We start from the raw sequence: 12,846 nt of genomic DNA, 5'->3' as shown, positions 1-12,846 counted from the left end.
AGAAATGTGGCATGACCACAGGTATTTGCTCTTTACAGCCAAATAACAGTCTACAGCGGCCCTATCTCAAGTTTGATACATTTCTTCCAGAAAACACAGAGCACACGCCTGTTCAGTATTCATGTTACAAGCCACTAATGTGGTTTTACTGTTTCCAATTCTGGATGCTTACTCAGATCTAGGCATTGTTTTCCTTTAGGAGAAAGAAAGACATGCTCTATGCTTGGAAAAGCTATCTTGTAAAATTCACAGTTAAATGTTGACACATGGACAATGCTGATGGCATTAGGCATTTTATTACTGTAGAGTGCTCTTCATTCATTCATTCATTTGTTCATTCGTTGTTTTGCACTTTTGACATTTTAAATAGTACTAAAGGAGCAAAACACCCTTTCTGCAACTTTGGAGACAACAAGGAAAGAGGGACAGATTTTTCTTCTCCTAATCAGTTACAGCACTGCTGTTTGTCCTGCTACTTAGTTTGCGTTACCACAACAGGAACATTCTACCCCAAATGTAGCTCAGTTCAGAGAATATACACTGACTTTATTTTCTGTAAGAACCAACCTATGCATGCATGGAGAACAGGAGGAAAGAAGCAACTCAGCTAGCCTTTTCCTACTCTGGACTTCGAGTATCTGCTGCCATCAAATCCTAAGCCCAAGTAATATTTACATTATGATATGAAGCACAATGTGCTGTTTAGAGTAACAAGCTGTATCTCAGAAGCACTGTACTACCCTACCTCTCTTAATGGTAATCCAGATGTATTTTCATGCATTGCAGCCAGAGCTGCCAGATGTTCACAGGGCCTACGGTAGGGACAGTGTATGCACAGAGCAACTCTGCACTGTTCACACATTAAACCAAAAGCACCCTAGATGCCTCAGTTATCACCATCCACGAATCAATCGTGCAGCAGGAATACAATATGTCCAGGCTGTGTTCCAACTTGCCAGACTTTTGTCACCTCTTTAGAAGCCCTGACATATATGAATTATTCTTGGTGCAGCAGCTCCTTCAAGTGTCAGTGTTAACGCTTCACTGGGATATAACATATTCATATGAGGTGCTGCAGAAATGTAACAGTATAGATAACTGGAACCTCAGTCTAAGCAAGGTTGCCTTAGCCTTATTTATCCTTCTGACCTTGCATCATAATCTCTTTTACTCATAAACACTAACCCAAGGTATGAAGTTGCCTTGTGTGTTTAAAAAAGACGTATCACACTGAACATAGATGCAAAACATCTGCTGGGTAACTTTCATGTCAAGCTATATATATTCATAACCACCTTGGTGAAGCATGAAGTCTGCCTAGAAATAATATGCTTGTCTACCTTGAAAAATAAGGTATGCAAGTTCCAGAGGGAGTAAAATTACATCAAAAAGAAATTCTATTACTACACTTGAAGTTCTGGATGTAGGAAAAAAAGATGCCCTTCTTGAGAAGAGACAGAAATGAACAGGAGTTCAAATTTGTGCTATTTGCTGTTTTCTGCTTATTGACCACTCCACACAGAGAGGGCTTTCAACATTCAAAAATAATCCTGTCATATAGGTGTCTCTCATTAAGAATAAAACTATTTCTTCACCAAAATACCTGTAACCTTGATAACTGCATAGTCCTATTGGAACATATATAGCCACATACAAAGGAAGTGTCCGGGTGCTTAACTTCCTACCAATTTCAAGGGAACTTAGGATTCAGAATTCCTTTACACATTCAACTCCAATGATCTGATTAAATAGGAGCTAAATATGTAAATTGAGGGTAAATGAGAAACTTACAGCAAACTCAACTGCTGTTCTCTTCCTGAGTTCTCTTCCTGGTTCAGCATCACTTAAAGCACAGGAGAGTATTCAAAAGTTTAAAAAAAATTTAAAAATAAATAATAATAATAAAAACAAAAAACCATGCCAGGAATAAAAACCACATAGGGAAAGAACAGTGAAGGAAACAGATCTGATTTTCATTATGTATGTTCATTAGTTATTTGCCTGGACTATTTTGTTGTTGGAAATGTACAGAAAAATCTGTCTAAGTTTTGTTCTCTGTTAAGTTCCAATGCATAGTAAAATTTTAAGAGATGCATATAATTTTAAAGTAAGGCACTAGAGTTGCACTTGACTACAGAAAAAACAAATGACAGCTACAACACACAAAAATACTTTCCCAGCCACCAACCCATTTTCCTGCACAATATATTTTAGAAGGCAAAGTAAAAATCCATCATTGCTAAGACTCTGCATCACACACTTATGAAACAGCTATTATATAAATAATTTTAAGAGAGTTTTTTTTAACTATCTCAATCAATACTACAAACTTTATTTCTCCTCTTGTAGGAACTAAAAATGCAGGTAACAAATTTGTATAGTGTATTTTTGTCATGATTTAGGAATGGTATTCCCCAGTGTAATGTCCTGACTGAAACACCTCAAACCATGCACCACTTGCTCACTCCCCCTTCCCATTCCCACTGAGGTGGGCTGGAGAGGAGAATTGGAGACATAAAAGTTGAACATCATGGGGTGAGATAAGAACATTTTACAGGAAACAGCAAGGAAATAAGAAAAAGAACAGTAACAGCAACAATGTTAATCACAGAGGGTGATTAACAGGCGAACAATTCACACGTGAATGCTCACCATGAGGAAACTGGCAACATGTGAGCTGCCTCCACGTTATCCTGACCTGGAAAGGACCCCTTGCCCCATCCCCGGCAATGATGTGAGGTGGTACAGGACAATCTCTGAGTCCAGCCATACCCACTCCTAGCTACTGCTAAAATGAACTCTGTCCTAGCCAGAACCAGGACATTATCCACCCCTCATTCTATACCATTTATGTCATGTCCAAATCCTACACCTTCCAACTATATATATATATATACACACATATAGTTATAGATATTATATATGTTTATAAATATCTAAGGGGTTTGTATATTTATAAATATAAGTTTATACATTTATACATAAATGTTTATATATTTATACCTCTATTATAAGTATTTATATATACAGACACATGCATGGGTGTTATTTCCATAGTCAACAACCATCCCTCCAAGACGTCTGTTGAGTTCATTTAGTCCATGACTGTGTGTTCTATCCATCCCGGATGTTTTCCAGGGCAGGAGGGCTGGTGTGCTGTCAGCTGGTTGCAAGTTGCATCAGGAGCTCATGACTGGTGTACCTGGGGCATTCCGTACTCATTGTCCATGTTAGTGGCATACAACAGTAGTGTCATTCAACAGCCAGTATTATATAATTCAACATTACAGACTGTTCTTACATAGAGAATAAATAGAAACAGGTTCTGCCCCTACATATCTTGATGGTATCAGGATATATTTTGCACCAGTGCCTTATACTCTTGTGGGTCTGATGTGGCATTTCCTCTCTAACTTGCTTGAGTCTTTCAAATCTGTCCCTTATCTTGGACAGTCTTTCCACAGCTGAGACCCAGGTCAGTAGGGAGGAAACGAGACGATCTTTCATACTGCTGGAGTCATCTGCTCACCTGAAGCACTGTTTGTTCTCCTTTCACTGACATCAATGCCAATGAGTTGGTGTACAAACTTCTGTCACATGGATTGTACACACTGGATCTCATCTGGATCTACAGGGGACTGCTCATTATTCAATCTTTATAGTCTACCTCCAGCACAGCTAATTCTCTCAGGTAGTGGACAACTTTCTCCATGGTGTGCCACCTGCTTGGGTACACTACTAGATCATCCTTGAGAGACTACCTTTCCCTCACGCTTGACAGGAGTCACCTGTCTGAGAGTTTCTGTCCTCTTCCCAGTCCTTCTGAGAGGCTGAGAGTTTCTGTCCTCTTCCCAGTCCCTTTGTCAATGCCCACATCCCGGGACAGGAATTCCAGTTGCTTGGCTTTACTACCATCTAGTTTCATATCATGGGCAGCAATATCCCAGCATTGGAGCAGCCAGGTCAATAGGGACTCACCCAAGTGGAGTCTGAAATCTTTTCACATATCTCACAGCTCACCTGGGGAGAGGGACCAGGTGATTATCTCTGGCCCTGCCTCTCCCTCCTGTTCTGAGGGACCTGCTCCCTCCTTATCCCTCACTATGTGAACTGATTTGGTCTTGGATTTCTTCTTCTGTATAGGGGCGACTGCTACCAGCATGGATTGTTCCTCTGGTTCAGCAGCAGTTTGAGTGGCCACCGTGCCTGCTTTGCTTTCCTCCTCTTCCCCCTGAGGGTGCTGTCTAGTACTGAGCAGCATCCAGTAAACAATAGCCAGGGCCCAGCACATTGCATAACTTCGCGCCTCACTGGAACCGCCACAGTATTTTTCATTCAAATGTTCTGCCACTTTTTCAAGGTCCTATAGTTGTTCAGGGGTGAACTTCCAAACCATTGGAGCAGAAAAGTCTTCAAAAACTGGGCCATTTTCTCCCACATTCTATGACACTCATGACTATCCATCTAGGTGGCAGATCTCTGTAAGGTCCTCCTTAAAATCTATTTGGTAACTCAAAACATGGTGTGGACCGTACTGAGGAGACATGACAGACTTAGCAACAACAGCATGCTCTCCTTAACATCCTCAGGAAATTCAAGATTCTCAAAAGCTGTTGTAACAGGCCTGAAGGAGGAAAAATGGGTGAAAAGCTGGAAAAGATCATCCTTCCCGGTTCTCCCTACAGGCTGAGTACAATTATTAATGGACTCACAGAGGTAGCACCCAAGGTAAGGGTAGCAGAGCAACACTGAACACACATTTAAAATGACTCCCATTGCCCTTGATTTTATCATATCATAAGCTGTTAATACCCAGTACAGCAAAAAAAGAAATCCTGATCCCCCTCCCTGCTCTGAAAAAGAGCACCCGGATGGGCAAATAGTGCATATATCGAAATATATACAGGGCTAGATACCACAACCACATGAACAGATCAAGCAACATTGTGACCAGTGCCTCTGGACCTCATACAACAAATGCTTAGACCAAACTTGTTTCCATTCTGCTCTAGTCAGATCTGTTGTTATCTCAACCCTTCATGCCTCATATTGGGCACCAAATAAGTTTTACAAATGGTATTCCCTAATTTAGTGCTCCCATTGAGACTCACACTGCTGCTCACTCACTCCCCCATCCTCCTTCTTCTCCCCCCTGTGGTAGTGGGCTGGAGAGGAGAACCGGAGGCACAAAAGGTAAGTGTCATGAGCTGAGATAAGAACAATTTACTGGAAGCAGCAAGGAAATAAGAAAAAGAATAGTAACAGCAACAATATTAATAAAAGGTGGTACAAGAGAGGCAAACAATTCACATGCAAATGCTCACCAAGGGGAAACAGGCAATATGCGAACTGCCTCTACATCACCCTGACCCAGAAAATTACATGAGGTGGTACAGAATAACCTTCAGGTCCTAGCCATGTCCCCTTCTGGCTACTGCAAAAATCAATCCTGTCCTCGCTGGAACTAGGACAATTTTGCTGTCCAATTACCACGACTTTTTTTAAGAACTGGGAATCCAAATCCTTTAGGTAACTATGGAAGCTGAAAATTATTGTCACAAGCAAGAAAAAGGTCTTGAAAGAATCTTGCACATTATAAGGAAGTTTTTTCAAATGATGCTGTAGTCTCTCAAGATAAGTAACAAAGCTCTCCTTGAAAGAATCAATTCTTATTTGCAGGAGTTGGAATAGCATTCTTTATGTACTCAAAAGGTGGGAGCAAGTCTGCATCCAACACCAAAGAGTTAGTCATTAGAAGCAGTCAAGGGTTCCCCTTGAGGTCTCCTCCAGCTTCAAGGTTTTTAGGTTAAAAAACCATTCAAGAAAAAAGTTCAGGCTAATTCCACTCCATTCCAATTTAGCTTTCATTTAACATGAAAGGCAGCTTCAAAGGGCAGAAGCCCTTGGTTTTAAGTTCCCCCTCAGCTAGCAGAAACTTATCAGCTCCCTTATCCATCCTGTCAACCACTTGAGCAAGCCCATCAAGAACCTCAAGTGGCCTGTCAAAAGCGAGAAGCAAGTGAGAATGAAGTTGCAGATTGCCACCAGAGAGACACAGGCCAAAGGTGATTCCTTAGGTTTGCCCTTTGCCCACACTGCCCCACTGAGGGCTCTGCTGTTCTGGCTCCCAACTGCATGCAGGTCAGGACACACCTGTGCCTCTTTCCTCTATTTCTGTCATTCTTTTTCCTTCTGTTTCTCTTCTAACTTTCCTATTCTTCTCCTTGGTCCCTTTCTTGCTCACCAGTTTCACTTTTGGTTTTACTTGCCACTTTTGGTTTTCATAGGTACTTTGAGAGAATACTTTTGTTTGTGTCTTTTATTTTGTTTTTTTAAATTGGGTCATTGTCCAAGGAAACCTATGGAAGTGCCAAACAGAAGAGATGAGCCATTAACAGGGGTGAACACAACACTTTCTTCTGCTGTTAAAATACAATCCACAGAGCAAAATATGTTGGTAAAGTTAGACGAAGACAATAATTTTAAGTCACTAAGGAAGTAAATTGATTTAAACTAATTTTAGTAAGTTTCTTCATATGCTCCTTAGCAGGCTGCCTTAGCAAATAAGACATTCTGAGTTTGACCTTGTATCGCTTGCAGTCACTTAAAAATCAGTTGTAGAATTTTCTTTGCCACGAAAGGATAACAATAATTACCACCATCATAATCTATCTAGACTGCAAGATTGGAGAAAAAAAAAAATCAATCAAACAAACAAAAAACCCAACACCAGTCCAAAAACCAGATCAATTATACTATTTTTTTCTTATAATAGCATCCAGTATTTTTAATGACCAAAACTGGCCTTTAGTATCAAATGTATCTAATGCTCTTTTCATAGTTCATTTTTCTTTCACTTTTGGTAACAAAAGTAAATTTGAACATTCCTTTGGTGGTAACAATTTTCTAATCAAATTTTCTAACCACTTCTGCTAAAGCGAAGATATCTTTCCCACATATTATATTAATTCCATTACTGCTTCTGATATTATTTTAGTGGAGTAACTGATATCTTTTGAACCTATACAAACGTATTTGAACTCATAATAAGTTCTGAGTTCAATCTGTTTTGAAAATGGTTTGTAAAGAAGTATGATGTGGTTTTGGGGGTTTTTTCCACAGTAAATTAAAAGGGTTAAATCAGTAACAAAACCTTTTTTCTGAAGTCTGTTAAATTTCTTTACCTAGAGAGCACTACCATGTTTCTGCTGCTTTTGTGCATCTCCTACGTGTAAGAAAAGAAAGATATGTTGCAAATGGTGGAAAGATCTGCTTCAAACCCACATAACTCAACTGTAAGATTTAGGCGCCCAGGGCACAATTTGATAAACTTAGCAGATATCATCTTAATTTCAAATTGTAAACTAACTCGTTTCTGTTCTTCACACACTCTCAGAGGAAAGATTTCAGAGCTGGTGTTTTTTTCCTAGAAACAAGGCAATACTCATATTAGTTTACATTAAGTCAAAATACTAATTTTTTCTTTAATTGCATGGTATCTGCACAGGGAGGTCACATTGTATCTGAGCAAGTAATTTCTTGTGTAATAAGCCTAATACTGTTTTGATCTCAATTCTCTCCAATTGATTTCCAGAGAAGCTGGGCCACATTCTGCAGCTACAAACATTTATAGTTTGAAATAGCACTTTAATCCCATTTTCATGTACCTTTTTGTGGAAAAAAAAAAAAAAAGAAGAAAAGAAAAACCCAAACCACAACTCACCTCAAAAACTTAAACTGATATAGAACAGATAGCATTGATTACAAATTTACCTTTTTAATGAATGCCACAGAGAATGTATCCCACGATACAATCCCATGATCCATCAGCTCAACAAATGCAGTCAGTGTAAAGGACAACATATCTCCAAAGCTGCAAGAGACAGGAGTCATGACAACATTTACCAGTAATGCAGCAGGGCAATGACCGAGGGAATAAAGCAGCAGGAAGCTTTCAGAAAGGCAGGAAAATGAAGCCAATTACTGACTAAGAGGTAGCAGAAGAGCAAGAGAGGCCGTGCAACAGACAGTCTTAAAAGCAATTTAGCATGGGCAAGAATAGTCACCTGGAAGAAAGCAATTTTGTAAGGGAACTAATCTCCAGGAGAACACTGCATGCAAGACTCAAAAAAATCAGACAGTCCAAATTAAACTTTTCTTATAAATTCAGAGATTTAGATCTAATAGAAGAAAAGAAGTAAACTTTTCCCTTAGCACTTATGAAATCCTCCTAATTGAAGGCAATATAGAGGTGCCATGTTTTGGTACCTCTGTGGCAAGTAGATTGGCAGAAAGACCATTTTTTATTCCTCCTCTCACAAGGAAGTAAATATATTTTAAACATGCACCAGAAGAGATTATATATCTTAAACAGCAATTTTTCTGACCGTTAATGCCTTGATTTCTTTCTTTAAACATGAAGATGCATCTCCTTTTCTTTATCTATGTGCAACCACATCAAGTGAATTGCAAAGCTCCTATAGTTTATCCGGGTGTGCAGTTAAATTGTTTAGGGTTTGCAGGCCATCACCCTGCATTTTACCCCATCAAATTTGAGATTCAATGTACCTTTGTATGAACTCAAGTAAATTAAAAATGGGTTTAAACTCAACACAGACAATATGCTCTAACCTGACTAGCTACACAGGCATCTTTTATGTTAAAAAACAGCTTTTAAAGATTAGCTTCATTTCGATGTGTAGTCAGGGTACTGAAAAGTCAGCAGCCACAATGATTTCAATGAAGCCCTTCAGTGAGTTAACTACTCAATACAAACAGCAGTTCACAAAGCCTGAAAGGGAGCAGAGTATTACCTTTCAGGGCATGCAAACCGCCTTCAAGGTACTCTGCCACTAAGCCATTAACAAGTAAAAGCATACAATCAAACCGCATGAATAGTCCCAGTGATTTTAATGCAACAGATAACCTAATGAAAAGACGAAATAAAAAAAAACCCCTCCATCAGATTGGAAATTGGAAGCTCAGTGTGTTGAAAACCTGATTCATGTACTAAAGCCATAGTTAATCAATGTAATTGGTGTTCCTTACTCTGTGATTTGCTATCCTACTATCCTGCATAAACCCAACACAAATAAGTGAACATCCACTCAGTACAGAGGAATAAGGCAGAAAAAACAGTTTTAATGTAGCAACTCTAATAGCTGGATTTGATTTAATCTGGCATTTAGAGATTTTTGATGGTGAGATGCAGCTTTTAGTGGCCCCTTCATTTAAGAAAAGAGCTCTTGTTCATCACATCTCCCAAGACGCCCTCCACTGAAAAAAACCTTGCCATTCTTGACATTTTGTGAGTAAACTCCCCCAAAAAACCCAAAACACCTTTCCCTTCCACAGTAAGTAAGGGTATATACAATGGCTTTGATTATTTATGACAAAATGAAAAAAACTACACCGAAGAGTAAACAAGAAAAATAGTGTATCTAAAATAATCTGTTGTAATTCCACAAGGAATACTTTGTTCAGAAAAGAAATTATCTGTAAATTTTTGGGTTTGTTTTGGGGAGTAAGGGGTTTTATTTGTTTCTTTATTTTGCTTTTTTTTTTAATATTGCAAATCATTTAAGAATTACATTAGATTAAAAATGTTATCATTAGCATTCCAAATAACCGAGGATTTAATAACAGAGATGACAATAAGACTCTGCAGGAAAGTTAATCAGCTCCAGTCCTGTCATATTCCCCAATCCATTCCTTTTGCATAAAGTGGTTATTTATGAACTCACAAATAAAACAGCACTCCTAGGAAAGGCTTCCTTCTAAAAGCTTGCACCAAATTCTAATGCATATTCATGACAGAATACTTCCACAAATACATGGAATGTTGATATTATAAGAATATAGACTAAATTAAGTTCAAATAAAAATTTTTTTAAAATTAAAAAGACAGGCCAAATAGGTTGATAAGTAGATTAAAATATCTCTCCCAGCATTAAACTAAGCAGATAATTTCTCTCTGCTGAAGTTTCTCATATATTGTTTTAAAATTTTGTCAGTTAACCTGTATTTAGTACATGAATGCTCTTCTATAAACTAATTGTATATGAAAGCTAATCTCCATCAACAATAAATATAGTTGAGAGGGATGACTTAAACTACATTAAACCTGTGCATGGATATTCATCTTCAGAACAGCAGTGGCTGGAATGGAAGGGAATTAAACTAACCTGGATTCAACAGTCTCATTCAGTCTTCTCATCAAAACTACTGATCAAACCTGTCTGATCAATACTGATTAATTCAGGCTCCTCCACAACTTTGGAGGGAGAACTGGGTTAATGGAGATGGTAATACTGGTTTTAATGTATAAACCTGTTTTGAGTATATCTGACAATGACACAATCGTTTGGGATCCAGAAGGTGAAAGTACTTTTCAACTTAAAATTATCAGACACCCCACCAGGTGCATTCCAGTGACTCCACCTCAAATAAAGGAGTGAAGAGGTGAAACACTGGGACTAATCAAGCAGAAAGAAATACTCCAGGTCTATGTATTATGCAGCACCACACATACATACTATATACTTTTAAAATATATAGCTATACACAGGCACCTGCACACACATGTATATTCTAATTGGCATGGCAAAAGTCAAAAGCCAGGCTTAAAGGATAAGCATTAAGAATAGCACAGCTAAAAATGAAAGCAATTTCCAGGGTGACTAGAGCAAGATAAGGATTAAAGCATCTGGAGGGGGAAGTGAGGGGTATTGATTCATTGTTAAGTGGTAAAACACAAGCAGATAGGTAGAAATAGACTTTCAAGCAATTAATTTCAAAACACACACACACAGACACACTCATACTATTAAGAGTGGCACACAGTATAGATGCTAGAAACTTCAAGGGAATCAAAGCTTGCTCATAAAAGTAGTAATCTTGGAAAAAACACAGTACGAGCTGTTTAACTCAAAGTCTCAGTAAGTATTTTAGTCATATGAAAAGTCTGAAAAATAATGGCGCTTCCTTCTTCATAAAATCTTTCCAGACTAACCACAGCACAAGGCACAGTTCTGTAAATATCAAACCCTTGGTGCTCTGGTAAAATGACTTAATAGTTTGAAGATAATTCCTGATGAAGGTGTTTTTTAATGCTTGTCACGGCAGCAAAGGGGAAAAACAATCACAAAGACGCACTGTGTAATTGCAATTTCGTTATCTCACTAACACTGACATCTTAATGATCTGTGCTCTCAGGCAAGTGACTTCTACAAGCCCTCCCGAATGCTGTTCAGGGCTCTGGTTTTTAGGTGAGGACACCTCACACAGGGACAGCTGATGAAGTTTCACCATTCTTTGCTGACTCCCCACTTCTTACCACCGTTGTTAGAGCTGGTCATGAAGCATCTCCTCAACCACAGCAGCTCTTGGCAAAAGCCTCTTAAGCAGTAGAAAGCTGTGGTTTGGAATGCCATCACCTGTCCCAGTATGAGCCATTCCAGTGTAGATGGATGGCCATGCTCTAACACACAGCCTGTGGCACCTCAACCTCTCTGACAAACCTGACTGAAGAGTAAGTCAACAGTTGCACTTTATGTCTCGAGGCTTTAGAGAAATATCAGGTCAAAGCTTGTTAATTTACATTCCTAAGAATTCTCTGCATTCTTACCGTAGGACTCTGTGAAGGAAAAAAAACCCACAAACCTCCACATATTTTCATACTAGTTTTTCTTTCCTAAAAATAAAAATGACAGGAATGTACATGTGACCCTGACTATTACACCTGTCTCTCACATGCCTTCCTAGTATCATTTCTATGTGCTAAACCATCTTTTTATCCTGTGTGCTTATTTTGAAAGATGCCTAGAGCAATTTGGATTTCTTATCAAAAGAAATTAATGGCACTTTAGCACCCAAATCCCCCAGATGTTTAAAAAAAAAAAATCTCAATCCATACTTTACACACATATCAAAATGAAGATCTTATTGCTATTATGAAGGGGAAAATATTCAGTTGTTCAAACTATTATGTAAATCAAGACAATTAGTCAGGCTTAACTGTCATCAGGTAAAATAAACAAACAAAAAAGGTATACAAGCTTTGACCAAGCTAGATCGAGTGTCTCATGTTTTACATGAAAAGAGCTGCATAGTAGAACCTGGAAATTAACTGTTGCCTGTCTGTCACAACCAGAATACAGTGAACAGCCCATTAAGATGAGAAGCCAAAGACTATACAACTTTAAGCAAACCAATTTTTATGGGCAAAACAGAATCAAAGCTGAGTTTAATTGTGCAAAGGGAAGGCAGCAAAGAAAAATCTTTAACGGGGCAGGAGGTAACAAGAGAGTAGCAGACTACTACTAAATGCAGGAGTAGTAGCAGTTAACTTTCAGTCCCTTATCTGTGCTCCCAGCCTAATACTGGGCAGCTGAAAAGCCTGACATCATTGAGGTCAACATCAAAGAGTAGGAACAGCTTTTTAAATTGGAGCTGTCAAGGATAAATGACCATGAATAAAGTTAAACAGGGGAGCAGAATATATCTAATCATCACAGGACAAGGGTTCTGGAAAAGCCATGGGGGCAAAAATCTAACTAAGTCTAAAAAGAAGACTGATGATGTAGCAGGTTGCTCTGCCAGCACGGTGTGAACAAGTACCTTTTACATTGCTATAGATCCTTTTCACTGCTTCTACACTGCTTTGTTTATTCAAGCAACCTTTCCAAGGGTAAAACTAAGCCACTGTCAAATCAAACTAGGAGCAATTCGCACCTATTTGGTACTTAGTGCAGCTGAAAATGACGGAACAACCTGCATAGTAGCTGCCCTATTTTTTTAGATGATTACAGGAAATGCACTTAACCGCTACGCTGCAACTGACACAGA

The 12,846-nt window shown here is 38.7% G+C and overlaps 1 protein-coding gene across 1 annotated transcript in view; it reads right to left on the bottom strand.

The window, feature by feature from the left end:
* Positions 1 to 12,846, bottom strand: part of ELMO1 (engulfment and cell motility 1) — a 316,776-nt gene that overhangs the window by 199,873 nt on the left and 104,057 nt on the right. The window contains exon 9 of the mRNA XM_027665022.1: positions 7,774 to 7,873. Coding sequence (XP_027520823.1) covers positions 7,774 to 7,873 — 100 coding nt within the window. The remainder of the gene's footprint in view (positions 1 to 7,773; positions 7,874 to 12,846) is intronic.

Source organism: Corapipo altera, unplaced genomic scaffold (assembly GCF_003945725.1).
Source record: "Corapipo altera isolate COAL_440 unplaced genomic scaffold, ASM394572v1 89, whole genome shotgun sequence".
Taxonomy (NCBI): domain Eukaryota; kingdom Metazoa; phylum Chordata; class Aves; order Passeriformes; family Pipridae; genus Corapipo; species Corapipo altera.
The sequence above is the reverse complement of the archived record's forward strand: the minus strand, read 5'-3'. Positions and strand labels throughout refer to the sequence as shown.